The sequence below is a fragment of the Coregonus clupeaformis genome, chromosome 5 (genome assembly GCF_020615455.1).
Source record: "Coregonus clupeaformis isolate EN_2021a chromosome 5, ASM2061545v1, whole genome shotgun sequence".
Classification (NCBI taxonomy): Eukaryota; Metazoa; Chordata; class Actinopteri; order Salmoniformes; family Salmonidae; genus Coregonus; species Coregonus clupeaformis.
Window position 1 is genome coordinate 26318277 of NC_059196.1, and position 13401 is coordinate 26331677.

A 13401-nucleotide genomic window follows, 5' to 3' on the forward strand; every position below is an offset into this window, starting at 1 on the left:
ATAGATGGAAAAACCATTATTAGCCAGCCAGTCTAGGAGAGACACTTTTCATCTTACCTTTTTGACCTGTCTGTTTAAGCGTACAAGACACATAAAGCAGGAAGCAAACTGTCCGTGTTAAAATTGATCTGAAACCTGGGACATGACTCCATGACTCCACAACTCAGACCATTCTGTAAAGTGCAGTACCATACGTTTGGTAGAGCACGTATGTGTGTGTATGTACTTGTGTCGGAGTGTGTGTAAATGTGTATGTTTGTGTCAGTGTGTGTTATACCATACTTTTGGCAGAGGAAGCATACCAGCATACTTTTCCTTTTAGCTATGCATCAACTTTTTTTATTTTCATTCTTTGAAGGAAAGAGTATGAATAAGTAATACAAAGTATTGATGATAAATCATGGTATGCTTTTTTCAGACATTGGAACAAGGCATTGAAATGTATATATTTTTTTTTATATCTTAACCCTTTATACTCGTGGGAATTGGCCTATATGGATAGGGCTAAATTAAAATGTTTCTTACAGAAGAAATATGAAATGCATAAGCATGGTAGCAATTGAAAAGGAACAGTTTGGAGATTACGGGAAAATTATTTGACCAAAGTTGAGGACACAACAGTTTACCTGACACAAGGGAATCCAAACAGTTGATTTTATTTGCATTTTCCATTTACTGTACTTTTTGCCACATTTGTTGATAACAAAATATTAAACATTGAGTAACATGCTAAGAATATTCCTGGTAAATGTGGGGTAGGTGCAACATAAGACAAAACAATGATAAGGGTTTGAGTGAGAGAACTAACTGGTGTCTCCAAGTGGCCAACCACCTCTCCAAAGTGTGCACAGTTCCTAAGCAATTTTAATGCACTTTTATGACTCAAAGAGTCTTCAACTATAAGGTGCTTTTTTAAGCTCTTCTAGCTGTGCTGTTGAGGAACTAGAGCAAGCACACTTGTAGTTGTTTGGAACACAGCCCTGCAACCCCGCCATCACACAATTACTGTTGTTGTTTACGCAATCCAAAAAACGGTTCATTTTAAATCTCAATCTGGGTCAGGTGGGCATAATTTGAAAGCTTGTTCTATTGCCAACATGACTATCTAAGTTATAAAATAAGATCTTACAGTGTTAGGCATTCACAGGGCAATTCAGATCGTAATTCTGGTGCGCATAGAAAGGAGTCATGAGTGCATTCAGGTGTGTGTTCCGCTGCAAATTTTCTTCACAAAAGACAAACATAGGCTCATTCTGTTCAGAACAACCCAGGGTGTGACGACATGTCATATTGTAACTGTGCATCAAACATAGTGATCATAAACGCTGACCCTGTATATGACATGAGTTTTATGATATGGAAATGTGAAGTGCACATTTGGACTCCAATTTAGGCACTTATTAGTGCCCAAATCTGCCATTTTCAACCAGTATTCGGATACGAGTGTAAAGGGTTAAAGAGAAAAAAGGGGAATCTTAACTAACTTTGCTTATGGTGTTGCCAAGGAATCAGATATGCCCTACAGAATCACTGTAATATAAAATCAAGTTTGTGTATCTCACAGGGACGTTCCATTAATGGCAATTCAACATTGTGGGTTTATGGCGTAGATATACTGCAGTACAATTACTGTGTTTGAAAAGAACATCATGTGTCTGCATGTGACTTCTTTTTTGGGTGAGTGTATATTTGTGTTTGTGCATTGTCTTTGTGAGTATTTGTGTGTGTTTGCAAGCCCCTGAGGGTGTGGGCGAGTGTGTGTCCGGTTCTTTGTTTCTTTTTTTGAGTGTGTGTCTCTCTGACAGTGTGTGTGTGTTCCCCGGGCCAGTGTTTACAAGCCATTAGGAGTGGGAGTGTGTTCCTGTGTTTACCCTGCATGTTCAGAGATAGTGACAGACCTCTGTAAACAGTTTACAGTAAACAGCTTTTTCCCAACAGTAATAATGGCCAGATGAGGCTGAACTCTGTCCCTGAACACAGACCACATCAGTACTGCAGGAATTCCCAAATGGCAGCCTATTGCCATTATAGTACTCTACTTTTGACCAGAGCCCTATGGAGCCTTGAAAAAAAGTAGTTCACCATATAGGGTATAGGATGCCATTTGGGATGCAGTCAAGGCCCCTGGCCAATCAAAGCACGCCACTTCTTTATTTTATCTGCTGCGGAGGGACGGAGCATCCGTCTGACTAGCACGGCACGGCACTGTGTGTGTGTGTGTGTGTGTGTGTGTGTGTGTGTGTGTGTGTTAGACTACCAGGGCAGTCGACTATCTGTATTAGTCCACGGATATGAGGAGAGAGGTTACATAGACGGAGAGAAACAAAGACACAACATAACGCAAAGTCAACTTCTTACTTAGGTGGTCATTTGGCGACTGGAGACTGTTGAGTCTATATAAACTCCAATGCTCACTGGAGACTGTTGAGTCTATATACAGTGAGGGAAAAAAGTATTTGATCCCCTGCTGATTTTGTACGTTTGCCCACTGACAAAAACATGATCAGTCTATAATTTTAATGGTAGGTTTATTTGAACAGTGAGAGACAGAATAACAGAAAATCCAGAAAAACGCATGTCAAAAATGTTATAAATTGATTTGCATTTTAATGAGGGAAATAAGTATTTGACCCCTCTGCAAAACATGACTTAGTACTTGGTGGCAAAACCCTTGTTGACAATCACAGAGGTCAGACGTTTCTTGTAGTTGGCCACCAGGTTTGCAGACATCTCAGGAGGGATTTTGTCCCACTCCTCTTTGCAGATCTTCTCCAAGTCATTAAGGTTTCGAGGCTGACGTTTGGCAACTCGAACCTTCAGCTCCCTCCACATATTTTCTATGGGATTAAGGTCTGGAGACTGGCTAGGCCACTCCAGGACCTTAATGTGCTTCTTCTTGAGCCACTCCTTTGTTGCCTTGGCCGTGTGTTTTGGGTCATTGTCATGCTGGAATACCCATCCACGACCCATTTTCAATGCCCTGGCTGAGGGAAGGTTCTCACCCAAGATTTGACGGTACATGGCCCCGTCCATCGTCCCTTTGATGCGGTGAAGTTGTCCTGTCCCCTTAGCAGAAAAACACCCCCAAAGCATAATGTTTCCACCTCCATGTTTGACGGTAGGGATGGTGTTCTTGGGGTCATAGGCAGCATTCCTCCTCCTCCAAACACGGCGAGTTGAGTTGATGCCAAAGAGCTCGATTTTGGTCTCATCTGATCACAACACTTTCACCCAGTTCTCCTCTGAATCATTCAGATGTTCATTGGCAAACTTCAGACGGGCCTGTATATGTGTTTTCTTGAGCAGGGGGACCTTGCAGGCACTGCAGGATTTCAGTCCTTCACGGCGTAATGTGTTACCAATTGTTTTCTTGATGACTATGGTCCCAGCTGCCTTAAGATCATTGACAAGCTCCTCCCCTGTAGTTCTGGGCTGATTCCTCACCGTCAACTGTTGTCACCTTCTCACCAAGCTGCTTGGCAATGGTCTTGTAGCCCATTCCAGCCTTGTGTAGGTCTACAATCTTGTCCCTGACATCCTTGGAGAGCTCTTTGGTCTTGGCCATGGTGGTGAGTTTAGAATCTGATTGATTGATTGCTTCTGTGGACAGGTGTCTTTTATACAGGTAACAAGCTGAGACTAGGAGCACTCCCTTTAAGAGTTACCAATTGTTTTCTTGGTGACTATGGTCCCAGCTGCCTTGAGATCATTGACAAGATCCTCCCGTGTAGTTCTGGGCTGATTCCTCACCGTTCTCATTATCATTGCAACTCCACGAGGTGAGATCTTGCATGGAGCCCCAGGCCGAGGGAGATTGACAGTTCTTTTGTGTTTCTTCCATTTGCGAATAATCACACCAACTGTTGTCACCTTCTCACCAAGCTGCTTGGCGATGGTCTTGTAGCCCATTCCAGCCTTGTGTAGGTCTACAATTTTGTCCCTGACATCCTTGGAGAGCTCTTTGGTCTTGGCCATGGTGGAGAGTTTGGAATCTGATTGATTGATTGCTTCTGTGGACAGGTGTCTTTTATACAGGTAACAAGCTGAGATCAGGAGCACTCCCTTTAAGAGTGTGTTCCTAATCTCAGCTCGTTACCTATATAAAAGACACCTGGGAGCCAGAAATCTTTCTGATTGAGAGGGGGTCAAATACTTATTTCCCTCATTAAAATGCAAATCAATTTATAACATTTTTGACATGCGTTTTTCAGGATTATTTTGTTGTTATTCTGTCTCTCACTGTTCAAATAAACCTACCATTAAAATTATAGACTGATGATTTCTTTGTCAGTGGGCAAACGTACAAAATCAGCAGGGGATCAAATACTTTTTCCCTCACTGTAAACTCCAATGCACACTGGAGACCAGTGTTGTCCTCTTAAAGAAGAGACCTTGGTCTGAGTGGATGGACTTGGGGTAAGCAGTGTAATGGAGGTCGGGGGTCCGGTTATGTTTATTCAAACACATTTTAGCCAGTAGCCAAACAACATGGTTAAAGGGTTAGCTGGTAGCTAGACAAACAGCATGAGCATGGGGGGTCACACAACTATTCAATAGCTCGAAAAACAACATGTGGAAGGGGGTCACAGAGTTCTATAGTAGCTAGGCTAACAACAGGACAGGGGGTCAGTTTAACATTTTAACAGGACCAGTGGGTCTTGGCTATGCTAACTCTACTCCTGTTATGTTTGTTCGAACACATTTAGCCAGTAGCCAAACAGCATGGGCCGAAGGTTACACAGATATCCAATAGCTAGTGGCTAGCCTAACTGCATGGATAGGGATTAGCCAGTAGCTAACATAACAACATGGGCATGGGTTCATTACATCCAAAAGTTAGCCAAACAGCACGGACCGGGGGGGTCAGTTCAACATTTTAACATGACCATCAGGCCTTGGCCTCAATTGGGCATTCACTGGCACTGGGAGGCGGGCATCGCCGGTGTACTTTACCCCCCCTGTGAGGCACTTAACCCCTGGCACCCTGATAGCCTCCTGCTGGGTAAATGGATGGTGGCTGATAGGATACAGATAGGTAGTGTTACAGGTCTCAATGGAACAAGCCTGTACTGGATCTTGGGTTAAAATAATGCATGTTGTGCTGTTACTTATTTCTTAGAGTTCAGTTTGGAGAGGGACACTGCTGGTCAATAGAGGAAATATAATTTAGTTAAAGCAATGCAGGCAGTCTCCAAAAGCCTGTGGAGGTTGTGAAATATGAAAATGAAACTATAGATTGCTATTATTTTCTATTGGTACCATGATGACGATACTCTCAATGTAAGACCCTATCCATGAGCATCATGCTCTCTCCCGCTCCTCCATGTAAAGAAATTAGACTGCAACCAGAGATCTATATATAATGACGAGATGCTCATGTCTCCGCCCTAACATTGTCCCAAAGGCGGGAAGGCACGCGACAAGCTTCAGTCCAAAATATACCCATAGAAACACATTGGGCTTATTTTGGACAGATTCGCCTCTTCCTCTGCTGCGTTTCTCTGTCTTCGCTCGCTTTGTGATTGACAGGCGCCTATCCTATCAATAGATCGCTAGAAGATGCATATCGTTCATTCTAGCGGGTGAGGGCTCGACGGACTAGCGAATTGAAACTTTTAAATGAAAAGTAGCCTAGTTAATATGAAGTGGAAAATATAGCCGGCTGAAAATGAGTCTGTAGCCGGCTGATTAGCCGACAGCTGGCGCTAATGGAAAACACTAGTTTGTCTCCAAACGTGCTAGCTAATGCTCGCATTACAACTCTGTTGATAACACACAGAAACACCAAGAAAATACTGCGGATGGTTGGATAGGGAGGAAGAGGGGATGAGGGGAGAGAGAGCGATAGAGAAAGGGATAAATCGACCTGGGAGGTGGCGACCCCACTCCCATGGAGTAATCGTTCACACATTCAACTCTTAACCCGGGGCCTTAATGCTGCTCCGCCAGGGCCATTAAAGAGAGGAGAGGGTGATTTGTGCAAATGGTTTAGCGTGTGACACGTTCCATACGCAGTGCTGTGTGTGCTGGAGGCCTGGTGCTACAAGGCTCACTAGCTGCTTTTAGGCCCATCTCCTCTCAGTGCTTTTCTCATTAGAGCTCTATGAGACAATGGGCTGGCAGGCGGCTAGTTGCTCCTACTGTAAACACGTATTACAGTAATCTGTTCTGCCCATCTGTGGAAGGTCAGGAGGGCCCACTCTCTCCATCTCCCTCGCTCTCTCCATCTCCCTCGCTCTCTCCAGCTCCCTCGCTCTCTCCATCTCTGTCTGCATTAGCGGAAAATACCCATCAGTGGGATTCAATCCAGGTCAGATTGCCTTGTTTTCCTTTTCATCTCCATCTCTAATTCATTGTCGTTTCATTTCAAACACGCGTCTCTCTCTGAGTGCGTTTCAGAGAATACTTTGCTAGCAATACAATCCAGGATTGAAACAACCAAACACTAAAAAGTTAAAAAGCTCTCGAAGGCCTCAAATGACAGTGCTCGTTTCTCTCTCTCTTTTATACTCTCAGTCTCTGTTTTTCTCAGTTTCTCTGTCTCTCTCAGACTTCTGCCAAATATGTCCGACAGGAAACCAGGGGTCATGTGGGGGTCACCTCCTCCACCATTCTCACTGTACTAAAGAACTGGGTTCAAAAAGTACCCTGCCCATCTGGCTCTCTAGCAATGCTCAATCAAAAACCAAATACTATTTGAGCCCATGTCTGTTGTACCCAGGGGGGAGAGAGCCCACATCCCTGTAGTGACTTTGAGGTGTCCCAGAGTCTTGGCTCCAGCTCTATCTGTCTGCTCCCTAACCCTGGAACTCTGCCCTCGTCTGGTGGAGGTTATCGGGGCAGGATGCTGTGCATCACAGGGGTACATCCCATCTCCTCTCATCCCCTCCCTCCAAACACAGAGACAACTGGAACAACTCTGACAGGGGGTTCCTTTCTTCTCCCTTACTCCTAATGACTTGTTCTGAGGGAAGCAAACTGTTGAAAGTCTTCAGCTCCAGTTCTGGCCTGTTAGCAATTAGAGAACGACTGATAAATAGGCCGAGCTGATATATATGGCCGATAATGGCCTTTTCTAGTCTACTGGCCCTTTTCTTTCTGCTTTGCCGATAGTCCCTCTACATAGCAAAACTGCTGCTATGCCAGCCGCCACTCACTGCCTGAGCTACAAGCACTGCACAATGCAGAGGAATGTCTAACTGGGAAAATCAGAAGAAGCAGCAAGCTAGCTCATTCTCCAACAGAAAGGTGCAATATTGAGAAATGGATGAATTGACACAGTGACCAAAATCGAACTCCTGTTGCAAATATTAGTTTAGTTAATTCACTAATAATAAGGCTTGTGTCGACGAGCCGGGACATGCATGCAATAAAAAAACTAGCTAGCTATGTGACCTGTTAGCAAAGATTATGATAACTAACCCTTTCATCTTTGGTGTTAGCTAGCTACCTATATTAGCTACTATGCTAGCTAGCTGGCTAGATAAACATGGTGCTAAGATATCAGATAGGAGCTAATAGTCAACGTAGCTAGCAACGAGACATCTGATTTGCCGTGTAAACGTTAGCGATTTACTGGTACTGATCTGACCAGCCGCAATCATATCCGTAAATTGACAGTTGATAGTCGGATTAGATGATTGTCGTAATAGGGAAAGAAGGAAGTGTTTTAAAATGCCTTAATAAAAGTTTGGCAATAGGTTTAGCTACCTAAGAACCTTCCTGCATGTTTATGGACCAAGAAAGCTGTAGATCAGCGTGTGTGTGTTCTCATTCATACAGAACGTGCATCATCGTTTCATATTTTTTCCTTCCCTCGCGCTCCTTGCTAGGTATTATGCACATTTGCTTGGTAACAAATGTTGTCACCATCGAGCTAGTTATCATAGTAGCAGTAAACAGCAGCAAGCGATATAAGTGAAATGTGAAAGGGAGCAGAGTTACAGCTTCACTCTATCCAATTGTAGCAGTAGGATCACGATATAACCCGCCCATTTCTTGACAGATAGCTGAACGAGCCAATTGAGTTGTTTCGAACTTCAGCCTAGCCAGCTGAGTTGTTTAGAGATGCGTCCTGACAGCTGAAGAAAATACTTTTTCCCGATCATGGAAAATGACTAAAAATCCTACTTTCATAAGCCTCTGTGATCACAAATCATTACGTTGGACCCATTTGCATTGAATAGATGTTCTTCATATTCTCAAACAACTGTGCCTATATTATGTCCTTCCATACAGGTATGACATGCTGGAGTGATGATTCTATACAAATGTTGTTGATCAGTAGGCTAATAGAAGTCCCATATGGAAGGCAAACAGACCGTTTGTCATCTGTAGCACCATAGACGCCACTGATCAGCCAAAACAAGCTCAATAACTCAATGCATGCAGACACTCCTATTGAATATGCATTCACCTGTATTGTGAGTATGCCTATGCCATCTTAATTTACCCAGTTTATCAAGCGCTTTACCATTCAAATAAAAGTATCACCATTATGTTATTATGTAGTAAGATTGGTAAAACCAAAGTCAAATGTATTGTTTGATTTAAAAATGGATGCATTAATGCATACATGGGACAAATGTCTATGGGACATTTTGTCATCAAAATGTTCAAATGTAATGATTTTGAATATCGGCTATCGGCCTACTTGACCCCCAAAAATCGGTATTGGCCCTAAAAAAATCTATATCAGTCTTTCTCTAATAGCAATGGTTGGAATAGGATGGGAGGATATCTTCAGACTGGTGCCCTGTGTGGAACAAAGACTGTGGTGGCTTCCTCCAGGAGCGGTCTGTGGGGCAATGGAGTGTGTGTGTGTGTGTGTGAAATGCACTGGAGTAGGCTGCAGACAGACGGGCCATGAGAGAATGTAGGTTAACCACCTGGTGTGTTCCTCTGCCACTCTGCCAACGGGTATCTGCTCACACAGGTGTAAATACAGCTGCCGGATGGCCCGTTTGCCACACACACACACACACACACACACACACACACACACACACACACACACACACACACACAGTCGGCTACACAGACAAACAGTCTGCGTGAACGCACTTGATATCACCCTGCACTTCATGGGACCAACATGCCACCAATGTGTGTGCATGCAGGGGGTCTGGTGCGGGATAGGAGAGGGATGCACAGCTGCCTGTCTAGCTTCATTAGCCCGCCCCTGACGCCTTCTCTCCTGAAGCGGACAGACAGACAGACGGATGGAAAGATGGGAGTTATCTTTAATGTACAGGTCTGACTTGAGTAGGACAGGAGCTTCATTGTTTTAGTGACTTTGCTGTGGCAACTAATAAAGTCCTATTGTTTTGACTTGAATTGATACAGTAGAGATGAGACCTGGTGAGAAGATTGTGCTTGTCTATTTGAGAGTGAAGGATACTGGCAAACTGGCTGCCAGACAGACAGACCAACAGAAAGGGTAAAGCAGCCGATCCATTTTATTAAAAAAAAAATCAACTAGCCAGTTTAGGAGTTATCCTCCAGAAGGATGACCTGCCAGTTATACTCTCAAATCTCTCCTCTCCACCTACTGTGTTTTGCTAAGTAGAGCATTATGCAAAAAAATAGGTTTTCCTTTCACCATAAAACAAATCCCTTGTAATAATCGTGCAGATGAATCAAACTATTGATGCCGTGTTTCTAACCACCAGTCTCAGATGTCTATTGTCATTATACAGAGCTTAAGTGATCCAATATCATTGGAAAGAAAATCCAGTAGCCTGCTGCTTTCATCATTACAACATTTCCCATTCAAACATGACAGGAAAATTACATTTAAATGAAAATATTAAAATCCAGCCATAATTGTGATGCCACCTGTATGTAAATGCATTTCGGAAGGTGCAGTCTCTCTCCTCTGACTCACCGCCTCTTAAAACTACAGACTTAGTCATAGCGTGACTGACCAAGGGAGAGGAGAGGGAGAGGACACACTGACATGCACAGATACTGCCTGATAGAGAGACGCACTGGTAAATGTACCTATACTGTAGTATAACTGTACATAGAGACAGAATGGCAACAGATTCCAAACCAGGCTTAATATAATGTGGATGTTTCTTGCAAATCCAATGGGTTCATAACAGATGAAAAACTTAAATTAAACATGATCAATGGCTTTGGCTGTGGCCAAAGGAGGACAGGCTGAGTTGTAAAGGCTACATCAGGTCAATAGTAGTGAATAGTTAGATGGACAGTGTGACAACAACACATGGCTGGATGAAGGGCAGGAAGACTCACCCGGAGCGCTTGGTCATGGTGCCCAGGGTCATGGGCTGTTTGATCTGTGCCAGGGGCAGCACCATGGTGAGGCTGGGCAGAGGGGACAGGCGAGGGTTACCCATGTTGTTGTTGGTGAAGTTGTTGTACGACTCCTGGCTGGTGAGTTTAGCTGCACAGAGAGAGAGAGAGAAAATATTTAATCCAATCCAATCCTATTTTATAGTCCAAGTCCAACACTCTGAAAGTAACACTGCAACAGTTCATGTAGTCCTAGGTTTCATCAATGTATGTTGGATTGAATGGCCACCCCCCCCCAACACACGCACACCTGGGGTCCAAAGCCTTGTAGGAGCCGTGGCCCTGATTGGAGGTAACCAGCTCAAGATGCGGCGCCTCAGAGCCACTAGTACCCAGCAGTCAGTTAATCAGACCTAATCAACAGGACTCGCACACACACACCTCTCTCATCTGAGTGGAGCCCAAGCTAAACACAATCAGGCCATCATGTCAAAGGGCACCATATCTAATGGCCTTAAAGAGCTACATCAGAGAGGGAGCATGATGTTTGAGTATGGCATAAACACACACAAAGACTTGACGCATGCTGACTGCAGTCTTAGTAGACTTAGAGAATGTGTCCCTTTCTCTCTCGAACTGTGCAAATACATTACATTTAAGCACTAATTGTAAATACCAAAGCAGTAATGTGGAATCCATTCATTCCTATGAGTACAACAACTGTTGCATGTAAAATAGCAGCAGTAAGTCAAAGTCAGGTCACTTCTAATAGTTCAACATCTATTGCGTGTACGTTAAATATACGAGACGTTTTCACAGTGAAACCCAATGTCTCAGGCAGGTTCTTATGTCCACCACACCATGCCTGGTTTCAGCATCTGAGTTGTAACTATTTGACGTGACACTATTTCATGATCCATGGGATATATTCCTTTGAAGTTGTACAGTGAATATAATATGAAGAGACATCTTTAGCTGTATTAAATATGTAGGTCATCTGAGGAGAACGGTAAACTCTCTTCGCATGATGGTTGACCTGATCAAAGCCCTCAAAATTAGTTCCATATAATTCCTAAATCACATTAACCTGTTCAATAAAAATAATGGTCATTCAATAAAGACAATATGGGAAACAGGATTTACAGTTTTCTCCATAGGCTCTACCTCGCCATCACGACACAATATACTTCAACCTAGAATGTACTATGATGTATTTTACAATACAAATCGGTGTCCTTACAAATATTCAAGTTTAAGTGCTCTCGCAGAAAAACAGCATAACCTTCAGGACCAAAACGCAATGATCTTTCTCTGAATGTTTTCCTTTTTCCATTGTTGCATTTGAAAGGCGACAGCCATCGAGTTTAAAACCATAAAAGGGGGGGAACCCAGGGACAAAGAGACAAAAGAAAACATGCTACAAAAACAACACAATGAAGAAGGAGAGGATTGTGATTATTATTGGAATCAAAGCAGTGATGGGGAGAGGAGGAGGAAGAGGGGGAGGAAGAGGTGGTTTAGATCATTAACGTGTTTCTCTGTGTTTCATTAGTGCGGCCAAATAATGTATTTGTGTTAATCCAAAGAGAGACCATTTAGATGTGGAGGCCTAACAATACAGCAGGGCCTTTGGAGAGGAGGACGTTATACAAACTTTGTTTGCATCCCAAATGGAGCCCAATTCCCTATATAGTGCACTACTTTTGACCAGGGCTCATATGGCTCTGGTCAAAAGTAGTGCACTATGTAGGGAATAGGGTGCCATTTGGAATACAACCCTGCTTCCCACTTGGCCTCTGAGCCTCTCCGTCTCTCCAACCTGACAGAGAGAGACACAGTAGCCCTGGGCTCTCGAGGGCCCTTCACATTTCAAAAGCACTACACCCCCAGCGCAGCCACCTTTTGTGTAGAAGAGCAGGAGAAAATAGGAGGAATTTGAACAGGAAGCAGCCTGTAAAGCCATAATGGTGCTACAGCTGGCCTAAATGTAGGAGAGGAGGAAGAAAAAATCTTAATGAATTTAGCATCCTTCCAACAGGACACTTCAACCCGCCGCTCTCTCTCAGTCTCTTTCTTTTCTCTCAGTCCCTCTCCCCCTCTCAATCTTTCTCTTTCTCTCTGTGTCTGCGTGCACCACATTAACCCCCTCACCCCTGACCCAAAGTGGAACAGGTGTAGTTGACTTTGGTGGAGCTACCGTGGCTATTGGGCTGTTGACTGGACCGCTACACCCCCCTCCGTTATTCCAAGGGGCCCAACTCTTCAGAGGCCAGTCAGTCAGTCAGTGAGGAGAGGACAGGGAAAAGTGGTGTCTGCTTGTCTGAGGCGGAGAGAGATGGAGGGAGAGAGGAGAAGGAGTGTCTGGCAGAGAGATCGCTAGCCTAGCGAGGGAGCGAGATGGGGCCATGATTTGATTAATGACTGGGGCGTGATGTGCCTGAGCACTGATACATGACAGCCCCATGGAAAGAAGATCCATCAATGCAAATCCACCCGGCCCAGTCCAGCCAAGGCTCCCGCCAGAGGTCAGCATGTCACCTGACCCATCCTGCTCCATCACTCCATCCCTACATTTCCCTTCATCCTTCACTTTGCTCCCTCTATCCATCCCTCCATCTCTACCTCTTTCCCTCCGTTCTTTTCTACATCCCTCACTCTCTCTACCTCTATCCCTCCATCCATATCTATCTCTATCCCTCCATCCTTCTCTCCATCCCTCCCTCACTCCCGCTCCGAACCAATTTGCATCCTCATCTAAACAGCGTCTCTCCGTCTCTCGGTTTCCCTCGCTAGCCCTGTCACGGATATCTCGCTTTTGCTGCCCGATTTGCATCCGTGGCACACAAGAAATGAGCTCGGCCGTTTCCGAGAAGGAAAAAAAGTGTCTAGACTTTGCAGCTGTTGACAAATATTTTCATGTTGAATTTGAATTGTGTGTTTTGTTTGCACGCGGACTTGGGACTTGGCTATGAAAAAGCAAGTAGGGTAAAGAGGAGCACTCTGGTAGAGAGAGAGAGACAGGTAGAGTGAGAGAGAGAAGTAGAGAGAGCGATAGAGCGAGACAGACAGAGAAAGAAAGAAAGCAGTGGATGCTCAACTAGGGAATATGTTGATGTTCTGAGTGTACAAAACATTAGGAAC

The 13401-nt window shown here is 44.2% G+C and overlaps 1 protein-coding gene across 6 annotated transcripts in view; it reads right to left on the reverse strand.

Moving 5' to 3' along the window:
* Positions 1–13401, reverse strand: part of LOC121566650 (BCAS3 microtubule associated cell migration factor-like) — a 268998-nt gene that overhangs the window by 169759 nt on the left and 85838 nt on the right. For all 6 annotated transcript variants that reach the window (XM_045213788.1, XM_045213787.1, XM_045213789.1 and 3 more), the window contains one exon: positions 10261–10411. In XM_045213788.1, coding sequence (XP_045069723.1) covers positions 10261–10411 — 151 coding nt within the window. The remainder of the gene's footprint in view (positions 1–10260; positions 10412–13401) is intronic.